Here is an 18,823-nt window from a genome sequence, read left to right on the forward strand (position 1 = left end):
GCGGCATGAAGCCAGATTGATCCGGGTGGATCAAAGTCGTGATTACCTTTACCAGCCGAGTGGCGAGCAGTTTCGCCTGAATTTTAGGCTCTGCATTAAGGAGCGAAATAGGCCTATATGAGGAACATTGTGACTTGGGCTTACCCACTTAATGTATGGCCACTATATTTGCCACTCGCTTGTCGTATGGAAGCTGACCCTTCTCCTTACTCTCCAAGAACATGGCTCGGACATGCGGGGCGAGCCTGTTGGCATTTAATTTATACAACTCAATCGGTATCCCATTAGGGCAAGTCGCCTTACCGGATTTTATCTGTCTTATAGCCTGCGCAACCTCATCGTCGGAGAAAGGAGAGTCCAGATAGCACCTACCTTCCTCCGACAACCGCATCATTTCGCTATTCTCATCCTCGGTAAACCCACTACCGGCGGTATAAACCTTCTTGTAATACTCCGAAAATGCGTCAGCTACAGCTTGTGGATCTGTAACTTTATCTGACTCCGATCCTTCTAACTCAGGTACCAGCCTAGATGCCCATTCCCCATTCTCGAGCCACGCGATCAATTTACCGGCTTTATCACCATGTTCATATATGCGGCTCTGGACAGCATTATTTTGAGCAATCGCCCTATTTCTCGCTAGGCCTTTGTATCCCTCCTGCCGGAGTCTCAGTAGGTGGAGGTCCGCCGGCGCATGTGACACAAAATTGCTTTTTTAAAGGTATTTACCACCAACTTGTAGTTTGTGGTAAATAACGAATCCTTAAACCAAAAATGCACTCTCTTGAGTACTCCCTACATAGGATTTAAGGATTCAGTAATTTACCGATTCCTTAAATTAAGGAATCGGTATTTTACCGATTCCTTCAAATAACATATCTGTAAATTACGAATCCTTAAATCAAGCCTCCTACATCGCAAAGGGCTAAATACCGGTCGGTAACGGGAAATTTACTGATTTTCGTCCGTTACTGACCGGTATTAGCCCACCTACATATGGCTTACCTCAACTATATGTAGGTGTTTGCACACTGAGAAGCACCTTTGCATACTTCGGCATGCTCTGTTTCAAGACTCCATTAACTCCTAATCTCCTTAACGTGATGTCATGGTGCTTGGTAATGTCATGGTGACTGTGAAATCTCTTCTGCTTCTATCACAGTTTCCTTAAATGAAAAAACAACTTTAATTATTGTCAGAAACTTCTGACCACAGTGTAGCCCCACCTATTTTGTGTGAGTGTGGCCATCACTACATTTCCCTGCCTGGAAACGTAATTGGAGGCATGGTGGTGGTCCTGGGCAGGGAAATCAAAACAATAACTCCAATTAGCTGGGAAAAACTACCTTATGCATCAGCTTTAAATCATTCTTCTTTGCTTCTTTGTGTCCCTGCTTTTGGATGAACAGTATGCCCTTTGTGCACATCACACTGAGTAGGAGAGAGGTTGACCAACAATTGGGTCAGAGTAGAGTAAATTCCATGATTTTCTTTCCAGTACCTAATGTTTACTGCTAAAGCTACATTGTGCTGCCTTTTTAGGTCCGGCTTGACAGATAAACAAAGTGGCTTTGCCAGACAGTTATTTCTCTAATCTAGTGCTATTGGCTTTTTGATGTATTATCTCTCCTCCTTTGGATTGTTGGCATTTCAGTGCTTGAAGGACTATTTTAGATCTCAAAAGTTTACTGAATCATAACACTTTGAAATCTTTTTCTCATGGTTGCATTGTATGAAGAAAACATTATTTTATGTCTTGTTTTTCACTGCACCAAACAGTGTTTTAATCAGGACTGGAAATGCAAGCCAACCTACTATCTTTATTTATATTTGTTCTAAAGAGTGGTGAAGCTGGTTAATCACTCACAACTCCTAGTGCCCACTAGTCACAGATGTTATGCTGTTGTCTTAGGAATTCCTGCTAACAGTAGTGTCCCTTCAAGTAGGGCACCAACATGCTTCATCTGTCTAATCACACCACAGCACTTGGCATCTCCCGCCGTTTTCTCTGTTCAGTGCAGCACAGTTGGCAATGTATTAGGTGTTGTGGGGACATGACATGCCTCTTCATGTTTCTCTTAACATTCAGCATTCAGGAGCTCATGGGCTTATAAAATGTTTTGATTTTGCGGCTGGTGAACACAAGTCAGGGGGTACTCAGAATTCTGATTATCCACAAAGCTTCATAACTCTCGTTTTGTTTACCTGATCACTCAATTTTTTCACAGAAAGGGAGAGTTGAAATATAATGGCCTATCTGGCAGATAGATTCTTATCCTAATTCAGAACTAAGCAAAAACTGAAGTTCAGACACCGCAAACATTCCAGCGACTAAACATTTGTTGTTCCCTATCTTAGATCTCCATAGCAGTCTTTGGATTGATCTTTCATTTACTTTCTTAATCATCCATAACATCAACTATGGATCCTGATGTAGGTTTCAGAGTACCTGTGACTACAGACTCGTGCGTACCCATCCAGAGCTGAAATTCACCAGATATCATGTGTCCACTACTCCACAATCGGCTTAATCTACAACATTCTCTCAAGTCACTTATCATATGTTTAAAGCGTTCCTCCGTAAGGTTGCGCGAGTGCCACTGCGTCTTTGAGCCTAAGCATCCTCCCTAGCATTACTGACCAACTACAGCCATACACCTGGTGTAACCATCTACAGAACGTAAATTGTTTACATCAGGCTGCTCATTTCACCCTGAAGTGTGCAGACACAACAGTTGGAATTAACTGCAAACTCTCGAACTACTGACACACGTTAAACTATTCCTGCCTAAAACTGTGTGAAGCTACTGCTCCAGCTGCACAGGTCCAGAGCACCCTCAAGTTACAGACCTGCTGGAGCGTTTTCCGTGTCAACTTTTTCCTCAATACTCTGCTTGTTACCATTGGACTGGTTATCTTCAACATAAGATACTTCAGTTTGCCGTTGTGCTCTGCTTTGTTCTTTGCTACCTTTACTTAGTCCCGAGACTAGACGTCCATGGAACCCAGCTGAGACACCAATATAGGTACCTGAACTGGTCAACACAATGTCTTACAGTATGGTTTATGGAAAGACAAGCCTTGGGGCACACTGATTGGGACCATGCGGGGGCCTATAATAAGACTCTTCTCAAATTACTCCTCCCGACACACGCTCAAGCATAGTTTCAATATTCACGATTGGGAGCAACACTCAAAACCTCATACATGACACCGAATTTCTCCTTTCTCATAGGGCACCTTGGATACACACGAACATTACCGTTTTCCAACCATGTGTGTGTTCTCGAGTTTGAAACATAGAAGAGCAGGGTGAGTTCCATGAGCCAGACAAGTGGCAAAGAGGTGATATACAACTGTCAAATAACCAGTACAATTTGTCGTCACTGAAAACAAATCCTTCCAGGATTCCATCCTACCACATGTCAAAGATAAGGACCATGGTGCTAACTGATGACAAATCCCAAGCATACAGCTGGGAAAAAAAACCCTGAACTAAAAAAAAAAACTGTTAATGTTAAGTCACAGTTCTTATGGAATTGGATAAAAAAGAATATCAATCAGATAATAATAGCCACCACCTTAGAAGACTAATTGCCACAAGAAGCCATTTTACAAATGGGACTGTGCGAAAAGTAAGGCGATGTTACCTCATTTCATCCTACATGCTAATGATCAAGACTAATGGTGTTGACAAAGAGAGCAAGAGCGATAATGTTGAATATTCACCTGTATACCCATAATGTTTAATTGTCGCTAAATATTCATCCTTTGTTTTATAGGTTGGACTCCGAAGGAATTGAATTGCTGATTAGGTTTCTTCAAGTGAGTCTCCCCTTCCTATAATTACTGCTAAATGCTCTTCATTGTGACTTCTAAAATCCCCCAAAATAAAACAGAGGGCTATAATGCAGAATGGTTTTATTAGCCTCAGAAATATTTTCATCATTTGCTATGACTTAATATGTATTAATTACATGTCATGCTGGGGAATCTGCATAACCTTGTCTATAAATGTCTGCCATATTACATTATCTAATGTTTGGTCACTGATGGTCACAAAAAGGAATATGTTTGTATGATTTGCTTCTAATTCTGAATCATAAATCATAATTATTAAATTAAAATTTTTGCAATAAAGTTTGATGCCAGAAATCAGAGGAAAGCATATTACCACTGCAAGTTAAAACCAAGGACCAAAGGGTTGGCATGTTTTTGCAGTTGCAAATCCTGTGATTAGCAAAACCGCAGAATGTGAGACCACAAAATGACATTTTACTTTGTACTAAACCCTTTTACAATTTATAAAGCCCTTTCCGAATCACAAAATGAATTTACAAACAGATTCTGAATCGCCGTTATAAAGAGACAAATTTCAATAATATGTTTGAATGGTTTGGTGATAACATTCACAAAGGGGAAGCTATCCATGCAGGGCGTCTACCCCCTTGGAAATTGGGGAGCCTCCATGATGTGTTCAGAAATAGGAAACATATTTTTTAAAGTAGCAGTGGCTCCTTTAATGCTCAATACACAGGTCATTCTGTGACCTTGGGAATCAAGGTGTTGTGACGTGGCCTATTAGTGCATAGGTTACATGGCTAAATTACAGGCAGATTTCAAAATGTTTCTGCACAATTTGCGACCACTATTTGTGTGACCTGTCTGTTCATATAATGGTCCTTGAGTGCTACACAGCTTTATCAAAAATGTCTACGTATTTTTTTTAGTTTGGTTTTATTATATTGTATTGTTTTTCAGTCATGACCTAAAAGCAGAGCTTGGAATAAAATGTCTTTTACATAACCATCCCTGATTTATACTTGAATGTTCCAAGTATTTGCACTGTTTATTTCCTGCTTTGCCACTTCAATTATATTATAGTTTCTCAGAGGAACAATATAAGGGGAAGACCATGAATTTTGGAAGTGGAGTCATTTTGTGTAAGATAACGTTTTGGTTTTATTTTACGCTGACATTTTTTTTGTCTGCTAGATAACATGCAAAGCATAATAAGGCATGTGACGGACCAAAAATCAGTATTGTTACATGCTTAGATGGCTTGGTATCTTATAACCCCTCATCCCACTGTATTCTTAAAACTATGCTTTAAAATTGACCTTTCCTCATAACTAATGATTGTTCTTACGTCTTCCCATCTAATGAAAGAACCTCTCATATACCTTTATATTCTGCATGCCTCCTCTCTACCAGTGTAGCCCAATCCAAGTTGCATGCCTGTCTGCAAATGAACCATACCTCATTTCATAGACCACAACCTCTCCTTCTTTGGAATGATATTCCTGCAACCTAACAATAACTAATCTCCTCTATCCCAGTGGTTGATTTGTAAAAATAAAATACGTGCCGTGCTCTCCTCAGGAGTCCGCCCGGCACCAGCCAATTTCTCCAGTTAGTGCCGCCTAAAACAGAACCAACTACTAACCATTAAAGTGGGGAGAGGGTGTAGCAAATGGCAAGAGCTGACTACTTCGGAGCTTGGGAACCAGGTTCAAGTCTTGGCGTCCCAACATCCTGTTATTCTCGGCAAATCACTTAATCTCCTTGTGTCTACCATAATGAATGTGTCCTTAAAGAAAAGTGCCAGTGTTGATGATTAAGGACTAATGCCGCTCACAAATGAAAATATTGCTCACACGACATGTCGGTATATAGCGGCGTGTGTTAACTTAAAAATTACAATGAGCTTTAAACAATACACTTGTGAAAACAAGGCACATGGTAGAGCAATAAATAAGATGGACAGCTATCGGCACATGTTCTCAAGGGCTGTGGAAAGAAACAATGGGCTCTGAGACAGCCATTCAATAGTGTGCTGACAGCTTCTGTTACATTCTGTTGACTTGATGAAACCGGCTTAGAGTTCAGAGAGAGGTTCACTTGCTGCATTTATTTTGGCGGGAGTGCAGTATGGGAAAGAATATTTTTGAGGCGTCACAACTACTGTAGGAAACCCAATTTGAGAAGGGGACAGTTAGGAGCATAATTGAAGCCAATCGACAACTAAGCACAGAGCAGCAAGATGTGCACAGGAACGCAAGGAAGGGCTTGGTTGATGCTAAGCTGGCAGCGTCCGGCAAGCTAGGATTTGCCGCAAGGTTGAGGCTGGCCTAGGCAAAGCAGACATGGAAAGTGGGTGGCTCAGTCTAGGAAACCACCCAGGGAAATTTATAGTGGGAAAAGTGCAGAAGGGAAAGAATCTCCAAACCCTTCCGTCTGAGAATTTAAATGTCTCACTTTTGCTGCCCAAGAGGCAATCAGCGACTACCACAGAGTGGCGCTCTGTGAACCTCATTTTGACCATAGGGATTTATTCAGTGACCCAGACTTCAAGTGACAGTGATCTGGAATTGCTGCATCACGGGGTAAGAAAGATCTTACAAAACCAGGCCAGACCCCACATGGTGCCCGGGTTGAAAGATGGCTCTGAGTCAGTCATCACACACGTAACAGTAACATACCAAGTACTAACCATCACCACAATCCAGAAAAAGCAGTGTTACTTACCGGGTCACATCACATAACATTAAGATTGCTGCCTTTATTATAAGAGGCCTGCTGCTGCAAACAGCACACACTGCACGACATGCTGCTTCAAATAATAGTGCCGGTCTGATGGGACTGCCAGTGCCTGTGCGTCGTACGCGTGTACCTCATGATGGTAAAGTCAGTCCTTGTACATGGAGTTTTAAAATGGTTACGGCACACACACTGCCATGGCTGCAGCTGCCCCAGAGGACCAAATCCAGCCCAATCAGTGGCCCACCAACAGGCAACACTGACTGAAGTGCCACGGATTTATTATTGGCTCTCAGCGGGCACTCGGAGAGACGGAGAAGGAGTGAGTGACTGTGATTGTGAACACGTATTATTGTGTGACACAGACACACATTGTGTAGTCGTGGTTGAAGTTAGTTGGCTCTCATTTCTCTAGACGCACCACTGATAAATAAGTGCTGGTGCTAAGCACCAGAAACTACAGGCACAAATTAAGCACTGCTCTATACTATCTGTTTATCCCACCAACTGTGTGCATGAACTCAAACTAAGGATTATACTTGCCTCATATTAATGTAATGTACCACAAAGAACATGGAGTAAATGAATTAAATGTTTTTGTTGTGAATACAATACTAATAACAATAATCAATAACCACTGGATTAACCCCATTGCCAAATATAGACAGTGGTCAGAGCAGGGGATGACAGATCCCCAACAGTGGCATTTATTTAATTGCAAAATTGTTTGTCGATAAATCTGTTATGTGGGTAGTATTGCTGACCATTTGGTTCATCACACCACCATTGAAACAAAGTCTGCTGTTCTCTCTAGTGGAGTCATACGCATCCAAGCATACAGAGGTCATTAGTTTATGTCTCATTATTTGGTTTCAGTATATCCTTAATTTCATGTGTTCCATACCAATTATACTGCATGCAACTACTGAATAATATCTCATGTTAACTCCCGGGTGAGCAGTCATAATTGTTGTTCTTCTGGCACAGGAGGGTGTAGCTATGCATTCCATTTGTATGTGTCATTCACGTTTTTCATTGTCTATCCCGGGGAGAATGCATGTACTGTTAATTGGCGAGGTAATAACCCTTTCCTCTTCGGGCAATGCCCCGGCTCCTGACTGCCTCCTTCAGGAATATTACGCTCTATATTGCGAGATCCTCGTCCCGCACCTCGCTGACCTTTTCGACGAGGCCATTGAAAAGGGTTCCTACCCATCCGAGAAAGACATGGCCACCATCGTTGTTCTCTCCAAATCGCAACAGGCCTCTCCGCGTTGTGCGAAATACCGTCCCATTTCCCTTATCAACACAGAGGTTAAAATTTATGCCACGATTCTCACCCTGCGGCTGAAACCCTACTTATCCATGTTGGTTCACCCAGACCAATGCGGGTTCATGCCAAGCGTGGTACCCGGCATTGTCTCCGGAGGCTGCATCTGGTCCTGGCCCACCGTCATTTGCTCACCCCCTACTTGGCGATCCTCCTCGTAGACTTCATGAAGGCCTTCGACTCGGTGGACTGTAGGTATCTGGTCGATGTCCTCGCCGAGATGGGTTTTGGTTCCCATTTTCGAGACCTGGCGATGGAACCCCTGGCGGCCCTAATAAGGTCTGAGGGACGTGTGCGATGATGGGAGTGGCCCAACGCAGAGGTTGACAAGATCGCCCTTTATGCGGACGATGTCCTAATTTATCTGGCAGACCCCACCCAATCCGGATTCTGCACTCCTTTGAGCAGGCATCCGGCCTCCGGCTGAATCACAAGTCAGTCCATGTCCCTCTCCACATGTCTAGAGATTGCTACAACTGGCAATCTAACTTACCGCTCCGACGCCAGTCCTTCAAATACTTGGGGATATGTGTGACGCTTCTCCCTGAGCTGGTCCCGTAATGTTACCCCGCTGGTGAAGAAAGCCAAGGATGACCTTCAGAAGTGGCAAACGTTACCTCTGAATCCCCTGGGCAGAGTCACCCTGTTTGAAATGATGATTCTCCCCAGGTACCTTTATGTCCTTCAGAACAACCCCTTTTGCTTTCGGAGGGCCTGGTTGCGGGAATTGGACCATATGGCCTCCAGGTGCCTCTGGGGAAGGGGATAGTTCGTCTGGCCATGAAATGCCGGATCCCTCCATTCGATGGGGGCCATGGGAATGACTCATTTATATCTATACTATTTGGCTACGTACTTATTCTCCATACACAACTGGTTTAATGGGGGCTGCACTCCCCGTACAGCAGAGATTGGATTTTAGACAAGCCTAACTCGCCCAATTCAAGTCTGTAGGGCAGGTCTACAGGCTTGGATTGGGCGAGTTAGGCTTGTCCAAAATCTAATCTCTGCTGTACGGGGAGTCCATTCCATCTTGCTTACCAGAAGTGACGCGCTCCGCGCTGTTGGTTTGGCGGGCAGCACTGCGCCATACTCATTGGTCGCACAAGCTGACTTAATGCACGCCTCTCTGGCATGGCACTTGGCTCCGAGAGGTTAGTGGGTTGCAGGGCTTTAGATCGTGGGACCTTATCGGAATTACGCAATTGGGAGATGTGTGGGAAAGCGGCAATATGCGCTCCTTCCAAGACCTTCTCACCCGGAATTCCCTGCACCCGACACAATTCTACAAATATTTGTAGCTATGACACGCCCTCCACGTACACATCTCAGGCGACACAAGGATACCCTGAATAGAGCCCTCCAGAGGCAGAGACCATGCTGGGGGATCAGGGGAAGGGGGGTATCTCCTGCATCTACCTGACACTGGTTAACAACACCCGACCTCGCTAGACCGACTTTGAAGCTAATGGGAGGAGTGGGTGGGTACTCTGGAGGAGGAGGACTGGAGCGACGCTCTCATGGCACCGAAGACTGTTACCGCCTCGGCCAGACTCCGTCTGGTCCAGCTGTACTACTTGCACGCAGCCTACCTGACCCCAATACGCCTCCATTGGGCGGGCTTTTACCCGAGTGCTTCCTGCACCAGATTGGCCATGACCCGGCTGATTTCTTCCACGTGTTATGGACTTGCCCCTGTCTGGCATGGTTCTGGGGTGACATTGAGGAGCAGCTCACAGAAATATTGGGGTGGGAGGTCCCTCGCAACCCACCCACGGCACTCTCTCGTTACCATTACTGATGGGCTGGATGGGTCTAGAAATGAAAAACAATTTTTCATTACAGCAATGGTGGTGGCTAAGCGAGACATGGCTGCATCCTGGAAGTGTCCTGATCCACCTTGCTCGGGGAGATGGCGGAGGGGGGTGGATTGGTGTGCTACACAAGAGAAAACCATGTACGAAGCACGAGGTTGTCCCAAAAAGTATCGCAGGGTATGAGGTAAGTGGTTGGGGTCTTTGTGATAGTCAAGCAGGGGGTGTTTCTATGCATTTCTCTTTGTGCCTCGAGGGTTCCGAAATCATGAAAGCTTGTGCCGTTGATTGTGATCTGCCATATTTAATGTCCTATGCTGATTTGCTGGTGTTGTTTATTGTCAAAACAATAAAGTTGCTTATCAAAAATTAATACTGTTAAACCCTTCTTCCTACCTTCTGTATCTTCAGTAACCCAACATATGGGGTGCAATACAGGTCCAAGGTGGTGACCCACTTTGCGCTGTGGGACACCCTTAAGTGTATGCACTGGGTGAAGCACTGGTCATTGTGCAACATCACTGGCAGTGAGCTGTACTCAGTGCAGGCATGAACTGCACCTACACTTGGAACAGTGCATTAGTGAAAGGCAGCTAAGCTGTTTCAAGCTGCCAGTGAGCCTTTTACTGGCGGTGACGAGAAGACCTTTGATTCAAAGTGTGGCAGAGATCCCACGTAGACAGGTTCAGTAAGAGACTGCACTTGTTGCCTGGGGTAGCTGGAAGGTTCGTTGGATTCCCTTACACCGTCTCTATGGGGCACAATCAGCGTCCCTCCTGATGCCCTCTTTGCCCACTTCTTTAAAAGTGCGCAAAGGAATTTTTCCTTTGCGTGGGGCTACATTCCCTTACAAATAAGGACATGCCATTTTAGGTTGCACTGATGCACATTTAGCTCTGGTGATCCATATTTCAGAAAGGACCTTGCAAGCATCTGCAGTTCCCTCTGTAATACGATAGTACTCTGAAAATAACCCATGCATCTGGAAGTTGTATTCATTAGGAATAACGATTTGATGGTTCTGATAATAGTGGCAACCTGTAGTCATATGTATAATTTTCAGCAAAGTGATTTTGCCTTTCCATGTTATTGTGAAAATTATAGACCACTCTAGATGTTTTTAGAGCTCTTCCCATGTATTGTAATCTGCTTTTGCTTTGCAGTTGTCATATACTGACGGGCCTTCTGATTTTACCAAATTTGTTTAATTTAAGAGTAGGTTGCTAACAATTCGATCATCCAATATGGGCCAGATATTAACCCTGAAGTCCTCAAAAATATAAGGGCATCATCCACAATAGAGACGTGTATTATTGAAATCCCCTCCCAATCCTAGATAACATAATGTGCCTCTGTTGTTCTCACTAGATGTGCAAAAGGCTCCCACTGGCAGGACATACAATTGGAAGGTGGAGGAGTGAAGAAATACATTTGAATATTCCCTGCATATTTTTACAGACTTTGATAATTTTGGGCCTGATTTAGATCTTGGGGGACAGGTTACTCCATCACAACGGTGACAGATATTCCGTCTGCCGAAATATAAATTTCATTATATCCTATGGGATGTATATTTCGGTGATGGGATCCATCACCGTTGTAACCGACTAACCCGTCCTCCTCCAAGATCTAAATCAAGCCCTATGTCAGTACAAGTGCCCTTGGCCCAGGTGCAGTGTATAGGAGTATCCATCTTACTGAAATATGGTATAATCTAGCCCTAATAGGATGTTTCTGCTTAAAAGTTACATGATAGACCGTCAACGTCTTTTCCACACCAAGAGATCCTACCAATGCTGCAGCATCTAATACAGCCTTGTCAAGTACAAAGAGAACCGTTGGAAGTCTTGTGTTATAGGTCTTCCAGGCAAAACGCAGCATTCATTGAAATGTATTAAAACTTTAGGATACCATTTAGTATATCACCAAATATTTTGGGTGTATTTTGTTATACAGGTCTATATGAAAGAGGTGTTTGTTCGCACCTAGTGTGAGACTTACTTATGTCATGGGTTGCAAATAAGGTTGTTTTCCTTCAGCACACTAGTAGCTTACACAGTTCCCAAGCATCATTGCAGATCTTTAACATGACAAGACCACTATCATGCCATATTCTTTTTAGAGTTCCATCTCAAGGCAAGCTGGTGCATGAGTTATTTAATTCTGCTGGTCTTTAATACCATACATCATCTCGGGTGCTTACATAGGGGCTTCTGGGTCCTTTATTCATTTGTAATTGGTTGTCCGTCATCCCATCTATCCAGCACTGAAAAGCCTCAGGATCAGTTGCTCCCGTCAGACTATAAAATGCAGTATAGAAAGTCCTGAAAGCAGCAGAAATGCCCATATGATCATGGGTAACCATAGCATCTGTCATCACTGCTTCACCTCACTCTATATGATCCTTTGCATATGCCAAGCAAGTGCCTTTCCAGGCCTCTCATCTCGCAATACAGTCATGCCATGAGGAGCCCACCAATTCATTGACTTTCTTGATTTCACTGCAAAGGTGTACGCTTCTATGGGACTCAGTGCAGTCGCAGTTAATGTTCCAGTTTGTTATTGACAGTTTTGTAAGCTTGTAATAATAAGCACTACATTGGTAATAGTATTATGAATATTGTTATTAATATCGTAACTGTTGTTCATTGTCATCTCACTACAACACAATATTAATAATAATAGTTATTCTTGGCGATCTCTGAAGACTTTGCTAGACTCTGTGCTATGAAGTAAATGTAAAAAACTATACAAAAAAGACAACAAAGTAGCTAATTGTGCCTTAACAGGAACCACTATCTGTCGTACTACCGGTACCCAGTCTTGAGTACCTAATGTTTTTATGTCCTAGTCTGAGCCGTGAGGGTATTTGAATAAAATATACATCTGGAAGAAGAAAAGAACATCTGACAGAAACAATTCTCATCTGATGGTGGCCGTATCCTCTCATTAATTAATTGAAGATAAACCTACATTTTCTGCTTGATTGTTATACATTGAATCTTGTAGGTGTGTGGTTTTGTAATAGGTGTGAACATTCTTTTCTGTGATTAAGTAAAAATGGAAGCGCTAAGAAAAAACAATTTATCACAGAGAATATACTCTGAAAATCCAAATTTGAATAACGGTTCAAATATTTTGATTTAACAGTATGACTCTAAGAAAAGAATTTCTGCAGAAGATGCCATGAAGCATGCATACTTCAGAAGCCTGGGAACAAGAATACATGCTCTGCCTGAAAGTAAGTCATTCATTGTTTATAGATATTTTAATATCATATTTTGTCTATTTCTAGTTAAACAGACATGTCTTTTCAGTGTCCAAGCAAATTTCCCAACATTGGTAACCATGGTGTATTTCACTGTGAGAATTCTACTCCATGCTTGTCTTTTCTTGAATCATTTATGATGTCGTAGCAAAAAGGTTTGGGATGATTTTAAGATGCATAGCCATGGCATGCTAGAATCAACTATCACCTTTATGCTGATGACACCGAGCTCTACTATAAGATTAAATCCCACTCAGATATACTTCACTTAAACAATACCTTGAGTAAGATCCAATCCTGGTTTTACACCAACCACCTTACACTGAACCCTAAAAAACTGAAATTATTCTCTTTTCTCCAAAAAACAATTGACTCCCCATCCAAGGCTGGATCACTGACCTCAATTGATCCCTCTCCTTATCCAACTCAGCGAAATCCCTAAGTTTCACTCTTGACAAAAACCTGGCTCTTAAGGACCATATAAAAAACTTGGCTAAAGAAGCACTTTTCACTCTCCGACACCTTAAGAAAATCAAACCCTTCATCTCCTTAGATGACTTTAAAGGGGTTGTCCAATCACTAATCCTATCTAAACTTGACTATCTCAACGCTATCCTCACCAGAACCCCCAAAGTACACCTGGCCCCCTTAGAGCTGTGCATAACTTGGCGGCCAGGCTCTTCACTGACTGTAAATGATTTGACCACATCTCCCCTGCCCTTAAAGCCCTCAAATGGTTACCCGTTGAAGGAAGATGCTTTTATAAAACTGCATGCATCACACACAAAGCTCTTCACCAACAAACCCCGGCGTACCTAACTAACAAACTCAATATAGCGGGCAGCACCAGAATTATGAGAAGCTCCAATACGCTCCTTCTAGCCCCCCTGCTATTAAAAAAGAACTCCACCGAATCTCGCTCCTTTTCCGGTAATTCACTAAACATCTGGAAGGCCCTCCCAAAAGACCTGTGGTGTAACCCCTCCTACCTCTGCTTTAAAAAAAAAAGACCTTAACTATCACCTTCTTAACATATATTGGGGTCCTTAATCTCATCCTTTGACCTCGCCTCTCTGTTGTCCCCTGCATTGGTTATCTTTTTCCTCACCCTGTCTTCACTCTCCCTCTTTACATACCATCCTCTCTTCTCAGCCCTAAACTGTTACACCCATTTATATTATGTATAACGTCCAGGAATTCTTACCCCCTTTGCTTAATTTAAGATGAACCTGCTTGTTTTGTTACCCTGAAAAACTGCTTTATCTTATTTTTGCCCCCTCTTAACTTACTGTGAGATGTACTCACCTGTTTTTGTTTACCCTAAAAAAACTGATTTTCTTGATTGCTTCGGTTCATGTAAAGTTTTCTGATACCTCCGGGTGTAGCCAGCGCTATATAAAACCTTTCAAATAAATAAATGCCAGCATGGCCTTTCCAGTCCAGTATGTTCTATCCCCATGAAATCTTCATTGTATATTTGTCAGCGCACATTCTTAACCTTGAATGATGTTCATCATTTGGGAGTCTTTTCTGGTATGACTACCATTAAGGAAGCGATAGGACATTGACATTTTGTGGCCATTGAAGCAGTATTCATGTTGTTTCTTGCTATTGCCGTCACCACCATGAAGTATGGGATTATCTGTGCTGTTCACAAAATTCATCTCGGGGACACACCACACCAATGTTCAACTGAAATAAAGAGATCCCTTTGTTCCAATTCAATCCTGCCATATACAAAATAGATAATCCATTCCCAGGACCCTCCACTGATTGTCATGTGTATAATGAGCATGATTAATAGCGCCTGTATTCCTAAAGAAACTAGCAGAGAGGTAGCACAAGTCTCTAGTATCTTTGACTGTTTTGCAAAGTATTTCATGGCTCTTTTTTTAAAGCTTACCATTTTCCGGGTGCCCTGGTCTCCTTGTTCTGCTCTTCTTTCCTCCTTTGGATTGCATTTTATGTCCTTTGTGTCCATGAATTTGGATACAGAGACTGCAACCACATTCAGCAACTAGCTAAATGTAGTCAACCAATTTATTGGATGCTTAATATTAGTTGTCTCCTGTAGAAATTGTGATCTAGTATGCCTTTATTAACCACAGAAGTTGCATTGTTCTGTCATATCATTTAAACATTACACAAAATAAAGGTAGTATTTTTCATGCCATCTCTATCTTTTGCTAGATAAATACTGCATTGTATTTACTGTAGCATCATGACCCATTAGTTTTAAACGGGAGTTGTCACCCTTTACTGGATAATGTTGCTGTCAGAAGATTTGGGAATGGAGTGTCTACTGTAGTTCTCACCTGGTTCATCATGAGGCACTGACAACTATTGAAACGTTAAAACGGGGGCTCTTTTATCATGGGTGTCATGATGCATGATATACACATAATAATTCCTAAATATGTTTTTGGGGAGTTGGTGTGAAGTGGTAGACACCCTCAAGAGGGGGTGCACATCGTTTTGAAACACATAGATCTGAGACTGAAATGTGGGTCACTGGCATACAGATTTCGATTCAGCTCCAACATACTTAACTCAAGATGTTACAGGCTGCATAGAATATTACACCCGTGAATTTACTGCAAAGCAGCAATATCCTTTGCAGACCAAATTGTTAATATTTCTTATTAAATGCTTTATGCTTTTCTAGATGTCTCAATATTTAGTCTGAAAGAGCTCCAACTACAAAAAGATCCTGGATTTCGGAACTCTTCATATCCAGAATCAGGTATGCTACCTTTACTTACTTCCAGAGCGTATTTGAGTGCCTAACCACTCATACTTAATCAAAGTTTAAAACTTTGAGTTTATGAAAATTTATGAACGTTTTTAAAGTTATCTAAATTACATTATGCAGTTTATAAACCTTAATCATTGCAGTTAGAGCGTGACCAGCTCCATATCATACTCTGTTGCATTTATGCAAAGTACATCCTCACTGAAGTAGAATTGCACAATAACTTTTCTAGTGTGATTGTTTAACTGCACTTGTTGACATATGTCAAGTATAATTGGAAGTACATATTTAACTTTACGCCCAGTAATTACATTTGGATCTGGAGTTTCAGATAATGTACTTGTTTTTTGTACGATGGAATTGTTATGTAGGCTGATGTGTCAATGCTTCTGGTGGGACCCTTTAGCCTCCACCTCTTTTGAGGGGACTCCTATACCCTCTGCTGAAGTGTATGTTATTCTTCTTGGTGTGCACCAGCACCACCTCTAGTGAGATATATTTGCTAACTATTTTGTCTTCCTGTCCCTGCATCTGGGAGGACTTAAAAAACCTACTGCTGTGACACCAATGGGTCCTAGACTCGCGCTTCCAGTGCTCCTTGTTTGACTCCACAGAGGTGATTGCTGTTAGTATGAGTGTGGCATTAGGCCGTATACCTTTACTTTATTTGTACCTAGCTACACTTGTTAATCTCATATATAGATTATTTGTGGGCCTATATCTCCAACTGTGACATTGTGGCCTTACTGCCTCTTACTAGTGCATGCGTGCAGTTTGCTGAATTATAACTCCTGGGCAGTTTCTAAATGCCATTCAATATGACTGTATGTCTGTAGATTATGCTACAGCCTTTCTCCCCATATACATTAATTTCAGCACTGGCGTGGGCTTCCCAGGGCCTGTCATGGTTCGTGGAGGGGTTCCCCTCCCATCATTATTGAAATCGGCCCTGGGAGATTGGGCCCGGGGCTTCTGAAGGCTTTGGGGGGCCCGGGGGGGACACGTGCCACCCTCTCCTTATATGCAAATTTCAGCCCTGGGCGTGGGCTCCCCGGGGCCTTTCATGACTCCGGGAGTGGGACCATTCATCCCTCCCCCTTATTGAATGTGAATCACAAAAAGCACAATCTGTGGACAAATGTCAAGCTTCTAGCCAAATTTAGTCTAATTCTGTTTAGCAGTTTTTGCTGTAGCCTTGTTTAACCCCTTCGACGCTCATGACGAGCTGGGCTCGTCATGAGGTAGCCTCCTCGCACGCTCATGACGAGCCCAGCTCGTCATGAAACATGGGAATGAGTAAATCCCAGCGTATGGGCGGAATTCCGCCCGCACTAAAGAGGTTAAAGAAGTCTATTGAACTTCATGGGGATTTTACGTTTTAGGGCCCCCCTTTTTTACACGGCTCACACTTGACAGATCATCCCGAAACTTTCCCTGCACAAACTAATCAAGAAGCAGCACCATTTGGATAGGTTTGTGGAGATTAGTCACACGGTGCCAAAGTTATTAGCATCGAAACAAACACTTTTCCTATGGATCTAACTATAAATACCCACTGGCGACTGCTGCTGGGATGGATGGATGGATAGATAGATAGATAGATAGAGACACACTTTGTTCTTTTAGAAAGAAATGAATACAAGTTTGATGGATAATCTGCAGGTGAGAGTGTGGAGACAATTTGGAGAGAATATTGCGTATTTTAAACAAGAAAAACTGACATAAAATTAACCAGTGGTACACAATATTGTTTTACTCGACCCTCAATAATAAGGTAAAGTTGAAAGCCGGTGAGACACTGAGGTTAGTAATTAGCAATTGAGTCCGTAGATCATCATGTTTCAGCCAATATGAAATCCTCAGAAGGTGTCACTGGCTTTCTTCAGGACCAGGTCCCTCTTACACTAACTGCTGTCTTATCTGAATATGTGCCACCAGCCGCCACTGGTTAGCTTTGTCACATCTGACTTTCCTTACCTACTAAAATAGCCGTTGAGCTTAGCAGTGGTCACTTGATGGTATGAACACCCTATGTACATCATCTTAGCTACAGTGGCCAGCAATGCAACGACTCTTCTCCTTAAATGTATTATTTTCATTGCAGGGCATGGGAAGAACAGAAGACAGAGTATGCTGTTTTAGGACTCTGTAATACCGTTACAGCCAGCATCCATTTTCCAGCCATGAACTATGACCTACAGGCACCTACTCCTGATAGTGCGCTTGGACTGCCTGTGCGCCTGCGCTCTCTAATTCCAGGCGGAGTCTTCGCATCTAAGACCTGCAGATTTTTTACTTGTTGTCACAGTGTGACACCCTCTGTACAGTTGGTTTTAAGGTCTGTCCCGTCTCTAGGTCCACTAGGTTATGGACTGCTGATGTTTTTGTAGCTGCATTATTTTGTGCAGGACTGACTGAGAAACACAGAGCATTATTTATTGTGGAATCATTGCTGCTAAATGACTACTGTTTGTATATTTAACACAGCACCCTGTTGAAAGCCTGAAGACGTTGCAGTGACTTTGTAATATGTGAATGCATCTGTTTCTCACAGGAACTGTTTTTGTAATTATTTTCCTCAATTAAATTGCAATGTTTTCCAGAACATAAACCCACCCTGTTGTGTCAACAGTCCAAGCAGATGGACCACTTGTAATGATATTAGTCAGAAGGGCTGCAAGGAGCTCTCCGCTGTAACTTCTACTGTCCAGCGCTGACGGCACTTTACATCTGCTGCCAAGCCTTGCTTTACGCTGTCCCCAGCCCTTGCGTTAGTTAAAAATACAAAGGTAATCTTCGAATTGGAAAATGTGTGTATGTTGCACGATCTGGTGTAGAAAGACCCATGGCTCGTTAGTGCTTTGAACAGAATCCTGCATAGTGGAAAGCAAGAGGGCTGCAGGTCCGCACCAGTTCTAATGTAGGTTTACAAGCGTTGTATTATCTTGGGGAGTTTTTGGGGAGAGGTAGCAGTTAAAAACACAGTTTCTGTACCCTGGATTCTGTTGGTTTGCCGAAGTCGTATTCTGATGAGGTTCTTGACCTGTGTTTGTTTTCAAGTCCTTGGTGGTATAATACAGGTTGTGACATCACGAGAGGATGCTGAGGTCAGATAAGAC

General features: G+C 42.7%; 1 protein-coding gene across 2 annotated transcripts in view; it reads left to right on the forward strand.

The window, feature by feature from the left end:
* The window catches only part of CDK17 (cyclin dependent kinase 17), a 529,501-nt gene extending 511,183 nt beyond the window's left edge, over nt 1–18,318 (forward strand). For both annotated transcript variants that reach the window (XM_078678048.1, XM_078678059.1), the window contains 4 exons: nt 3,783–3,825; nt 12,835–12,925; nt 15,618–15,695; nt 17,809–18,318. In XM_078678048.1, coding sequence (XP_078534174.1) covers nt 3,783–3,825; nt 12,835–12,925; nt 15,618–15,695; nt 17,809–17,846 — 250 coding nt within the window. In that variant the 3' untranslated portion in view covers nt 17,847–18,318. The remainder of the gene's footprint in view (nt 1–3,782; nt 3,826–12,834; nt 12,926–15,617; nt 15,696–17,808) is intronic.
* The last annotated feature ends 505 nt before the right edge of the window (nt 18,319–18,823 follow it).

This window comes from Lissotriton helveticus, chromosome 1_1 (genome assembly GCF_964261635.1).
Source record: "Lissotriton helveticus chromosome 1_1, aLisHel1.1, whole genome shotgun sequence".
Classification (NCBI taxonomy): Eukaryota; Metazoa; Chordata; class Amphibia; order Caudata; family Salamandridae; genus Lissotriton; species Lissotriton helveticus.